The 6,000-nt window shown below is 42.0% G+C and overlaps 1 protein-coding gene across 1 annotated transcript in view; it reads left to right on the plus strand.

Moving 5' to 3' along the window:
• The window catches only part of rbfox3b (RNA binding fox-1 homolog 3b), a 456,818-nt gene extending 451,144 nt beyond the window's left edge, over positions 1-5,674 (plus strand). Inside the window, exon 12 of the mRNA XM_032538178.1 lies at positions 1,312-5,674. Within this exon, the coding sequence (XP_032394069.1) occupies positions 1,312-1,314 (3 nt within the window). The 3' untranslated portion in view covers positions 1,315-5,674. The remainder of the gene's footprint in view (positions 1-1,311) is intronic.
• The last annotated feature ends 326 nt before the right edge of the window (positions 5,675-6,000 follow it).

The following is a 6,000-nucleotide window of genomic DNA, read 5'->3' on the forward strand; positions in this document are numbered from 1 at the left end:
ACATTCTGACAAAAGACAAGGTGTTATTAAATATGTTAATTTCAAAATTTACACTGCAGTGAGCACCACAAACAATTCTATTCACCTCCAATCTTAGAAACACACACATTTATACACATAACAGCTATTTGCATGGCTTGATATTACTATTATGGTCTAAGTAGACAAATGCATCTTTCTGTAATCTGGGTGAACAGACCCTAAAGATAGAGTATGACTGAAAGAAGCACAGGCTCAACTACCTGAACTAACCCTCCCCTGATTCCTTCACGTCCGTGGGTGATTAATATATTTGTCTCGGCAGCCCTTCCAGTTCTAGGCTGCCTGTCAGTGAGGACTATATGTGGCTTTGGTGCTATTGTGGATATTTTTGTATGGCGGTCCCTAGCGAGCGCTCAGTGAGCTATAGGATAGATAGGGGAGGCGGTGAGGCCAGTTCCTCCATGAGATAGAATAGATGCAAGGGGAGATAGGATGGAGGATGATTGAGCATGCCACTGGGTTGAGTGTTTCTCTCTCAATGGGGGGGGTGCAACACACTACAAAGGAGTTTTCAAATTAAAGCCTCATCTTCTTTCAGTCCTTTATTTATTTCTTTGTCAGCAACTCTACGGAGCTGCTTGCGATCCCTCCGAATTAGCAAGCATCTGTCATGACGAGGGTCCTGGGACACTCGCCTTGCCTGCCCCCAACAAACCTACCAACCCCCTCCCGTCCTTCCTTTGCTTTCATCCAGCCCCATTACACTGAGATTTTCACTTTGCACTGCCAAACTGCCGATCTCCACTTGTATGATTACAGAGTACTCTGATCTTTATTCTGGGGAGAGCGGTAGCACTAGTTTTGGCAGGCACGAGGCCTCTGCTCCAGCAGCTTTTATGCAACAGACACAAGACCGGGATGAAAAGAGAATGAAGGCTGTTTCTCTGCTCTCAAACTTTTTGCAGTAGAGTTTTAGACGTTTCCTTTCGGCTCTTTTGACTCCGTCGCTGTGTTCTCTTGCATTGTATGCGTTTACTCCTTTTAACAGTGTACATACATAGATGGGAATATGTCGGGTCAAGAGGGCTTTAGAGAAAATACATTATTTCATGAATTATCCCATATGTTTACTTGTGTTTTTCTTTTTTCAAAGAACTACTAGCTGGCCTATGCTTTCTGTGACAATATCCTCAGTCTTAAAAACTTTCAGAAAGGAATAAACTCTCTGCTCCACACTGACTTTTAACAAGACCTCTCATTATTTATGCCTTTCATAACATTACAGTCTGCATATTTACCAGTCTCCCCACTTTTCTCTCCTATTTCCAGTAAATACAAAAGGAAGAGCTGTACTCAGTATTGATGGACATCACAGATGAAAACAACGAAGAAAGGAGAACTAGCTTTAAGAAAATAACACAAGAAGAAGAAGAAGAACGAGAAGGAGTCCCTCTACTGAGGCTGGCGGGGGAAGACGGGAGGCGTACAAAGTGGCGCCGCAGCAGCGGTGTCAAACCAGCCACAAACTTGACAGACAGAGTGAGCCAGTTTCCACCAGGGACCACCTTTTTGCCGGATAGAAAAGACAGAGAGAATGAAAAGTGTCCCGTTATTATAAAACATTTTATTTTTCTATACTTTTGTGATTTACAATGGTAAAAAAAGTGTGTATAAAGCAGTATATATGTACAAATCTGTTTTTATGTTTTTTGGTAAGGGAGATGAACAGTTGGCCCTTGATGCTGATTCTGTGGTATGCAGGAAGGAGGAGGGAGGAACCCCCCCTCCTCTCTCTACGGCAAACTGCTCTGTCGCCGAGGTCGTGTAAAACAAAAACATAAACAGAAAGGTGGCAGGGAGAGCTCGGCATCCAGGCAGAAGCACTTTCTACGCTGTACTTCCTGTGGGTGGAGTAGAAGGTCAGCCTCCTGGTCTCACTGCTCCACCTTCTTCCTTTCAGTCTCCTTGGCCTCCTTCCTTACTTCCTTTTTCGCGCTGGTGATGTCGCTCCTTCCTCTGCGGTGTCACTGGCCAGCAGCGCCTACTGTTAGCAGCGTCCCCCGTGGATACTGTCGTGATGTCACTTTCTCCTGGCAGCACCATTGGGCATCCCCGCCCTCCCCAATGGGCAGCGTCACTGGTTTACAACGTTGGGGAGTGGGGGGGTGAGCCACGGTGAGAGGGTATAAAGCCGAGCCTCCCCGGTCTGCCCCTCTCCACGCCCCAGCAGAGGTCAATGACTGAGGACTAGTTAAGAGAAAATGGCGCAGAAGTCGCCGACTTTACTCACCTGCCAGACTCCGAGCCCAAGCCTTTGTGTCACTCTGCACCGACGGACAAACTATCAGACCAACAATGATAAGGTGCGTACAACTACCAAGGATGCACGTTTCCACCTGACGAGAATAACTCATCAACGTCCATGTAACTAATTGAATTATAATCGAATAATCCCATTGTACTACATCAGCAGGTGTATAACCAAAACACAAGCCTGAGGCATATAGACTGTCGCTAGATAAAAACATTATAGAAATACAGTAGTGCCCATCCAACGGTAACAAGGAACGAGGGCTGAAATATGTCAATTTTTTGTCAATGTATTCTGAGAATATTTGTGTGTTTTTTTGTTTGTTTGTTTTTTTGCAGCACTGAAAACTTTTAAAGTGGAAAAAAAAGTTTAAATTTGGTGAAAGCGAAACCTTAATTCTTTTTATCAGAAGAGTCACTGTAAACGTGTTTAAACAAGAATGTTGGTTCAGTTCTTTGAATGTACATTAATGTCTAGGGTGTCCAATAAGTATGTATTCTTTTTCTGTATATAAATATATATACATATCTATTATATGGGCTGTGGTGATGTCAGGGAGTAGAGGGGGTGGGCAGGAAAGCCTCTGGCCCCGAACATAGATATCAGACCCCCTCCAACTAAATATGTCCCTGATATTTACTGTAACAAGTGATCATGTGTTATATGATTGAAAGTGTGATGGTGATAGTGTGAAATGATCTCCCCTGAAACAACCCCCACCACCCACCCCTTACCACACAAACATACACCCTGTGCTGATGCTCATAGATTGGCAACACATGCAGATTTACAAACAATACTCCATTTTTGCCCCATCGAATGCAAAACATCACATCCTACTTTTACCCAGCAGACACAAAGAATCACATCTGCAGTAATTCCAGCCCTTTATTGGAGCTGGGAAGACTAGCTAATTAGCGCAAGGTGTTGTGGGTGTCAGATAAAAAAAAAAAAAAAAGTTTATGAATATTGATTTTTCTTTCCTTACTTGAACCAAAGTATGATTTGAACACAGTCTCAGTGCTCTTTGATCAGAAGACAGTGAGACTCTGTGATGACAGCGGAGCTCGGATGTGTATTGACGTGACCCAGATTTCATTCGCTCATCACTACTGAGGAAGAGCTTCGCTCTTCTGCTTATATAAAAGGAGCCCCGCTGATCAAGCCCAGCTCGCAGCTTCCTGCAGCAGCCTCGGTTTATGAACTGCTGTTCTCACGCTGACCCTGGTGGGCAGGCGGCTTTATTGCGTATTGGAAATAACCTGCTGGCTCTGAAAAGAAAGTTGTTTTTATCAGAGGCGAGCAGGTTCGGGTGAAGCACAACTTTGTTTGAGAGTTCAGGGTACACTACTTAGTCCGTAGTGGTTTTGTGTAAATTGCTAGAAGGTTAAGCTCCTTACTTCCTGTACAAAACTACATCCTGTACTAATATCCTGTACAGTAAATCTCACACTTCTTGATTAATTTCATTTTATTTCAGGTTCAAAAAAAAAAGAAGAAAAAAACACTTGTTCTGAATCAGGGCTCCTACCCACGCGACCTCTGTTCATCTGTAGACAGCTTCTCATATATTACAAAGAGTATCTATATCATGGCAACTAACTGTTGTGAAGTCTAATTGGGGTAAAGTCGGTCATTTGTTCTCCCATGCAGCGGTCCCATGCAGGCTTAGCATTTATATACATGTAGGTTTGTTTCTGAGACTCACATGACTCATCTGGCCTACTTACAGCGCTACAGACTTGTGGTGGGTCAGGAACAACTCAGGAGCAGGTTGGAGCTTTACTTTGACGGGGACTTCCTGGGACGCTAAAGTCTGCTTAAATCTGTAGTTAACTGGCAGAGATGAAGAACCATGGGCTCGTTATCATTAAGGTTTGATCCACTGAATGATCTATGCACTCGGCAACAAAAAAAGATATGATGTCATGTGAAGACACCACTGTTATCTACTTATTCTAGTTAGCAAGTAGTTCATAAAATCTTAGGGGTGTGGCTGGCGCTATTCTATATTTTTACTGCAAACAAATCCTGTAAAAACAACAAAACCAACAATGTGTCTTGATATTTTGATTTCCTGTCTCTGGCTCACAGCTACAAGCCCATTGGTTCCCACTGAAGATGTCCATTTCTTAAAATGGCTCACAAGAGACCAATACTTGGTCAGGAAGAGAGGCATAAATAGTACCGTTGTCGCTGTTCACTTTTTATTGTATTTTCATTCCTTTATTTTCTCTTTTTTATTAACCCTCTGTAATTATAACCTAAAAAGGAAACACTAAAGATAAAGTAAAAAATGTTTTATTTGAGAAAATATCTAATATTTCCTGAGATATGTGTCGAGAACTCTTACTAAGCAAGAGCCAATGGACGAGAAAGCATCTTGCTTACTTTAAAATTCTATAGTGTTTTTGTGGTTTTGGTACGAACTGTGGGGGGGGAATATGCTGTGTAGCCACATTAAAGCTGCAGTAGGAAGAATTTGTTTTGGGCACTTGGGGACAGAAGAAGTCAAAAACTACAAAACAAGAGAGTCAGCTCCTGTTCTCTTAGCTTTCATTGCATTACTGTATAAAACAAGGATTCCATTTTGTTAGCATTTCACAACCTCAGCTCCCATAAGGCTTTGATAGTGCTTCTCTGGCTAAGCCTCATGGGAGCTGTAGTTGCATACTGACAGAATAATCACTTAAAAACACACCTGAGATTTTATTGCCTTCCAACTTTCTGTGGGTTTGAGAAAATGTGTAACCTGTTCAAATATTTTAAACCATTGTCAATATAAAAATATATATATATATACATATATATTTATTGGTGGAATATTGATGTATCTAATCAAACTATTTAGACTTGCTGGTCTTCCATGTTAGTAGCAGTACTTACATCAGTGGTTAGGTTTTATTTTTAAATTGCTTTTTTTACTTCTTTATTTTTAACTGGCACTCTAAACCGTGGCAGTCCGTCTCTACTCGTTGACCCTTTTTTTATTTAACTAGTGAGTTGATTTCTGTGCTCAGAGAAGTCCGTTCTTTACAAACATGTTAGTCTGGGTAAAGCTCCAGCCTGCACCTCGGCGGGGGGGGCGGGGTTAAAGCGACCCTCCCTTCCTTCCTTCAGATGCCTTCAGTATTACGACCTGGTCCTGATCTTCCTGAGCACAACTGCTTGAGCTGTGACACTAGCAGGATGTCCCCTCTGAGAGTCCCCCCCCCCACTGACCCTGACCCACCTGACACCCTCCCCCCACCATCCCTAGTCTTCTAGTATGTGAGTCGACTGGCCCCTTTTGTATTCCTGGTGTTCTGTACATAATAACCCTCACCCCTTCTTCCCCCTCCCCTCCTCCCCCAGCTGTCCTTTCAGGGGGAAAAAGAAAAAAAACTACATCCTCTGACTACCCGAAATCTTGTATTTTGTTCTAATAATGACAAAATTTATTTATAAGGATTTTTTAAAATCTATCTCTTTCTCCTTTTTGTAAATGTTCCAGTTAAATAAAGTTTAAAAATGTTAAAAAATTAAATGGATATATTGAAAAAATGTCTCTAGAAGTCCCTGCCCCCTCCTCTGGCTCTGTACTCTGAACTTTGTGTTTTAGTTTTTTCTCTTTCTGTATGCTTCTCTTTATGTGCTTCAGATGAAGAGTTCTATTTATTATGACATTAACGTTATTATAATTATGACTAATTATTAATATTATCATC

The sequence above is a fragment of the Etheostoma spectabile genome, chromosome 15 (genome assembly GCF_008692095.1).
Source record: "Etheostoma spectabile isolate EspeVRDwgs_2016 chromosome 15, UIUC_Espe_1.0, whole genome shotgun sequence".
Lineage (NCBI taxonomy): Eukaryota > Metazoa > Chordata > Actinopteri > Perciformes > Percidae > Etheostoma > Etheostoma spectabile.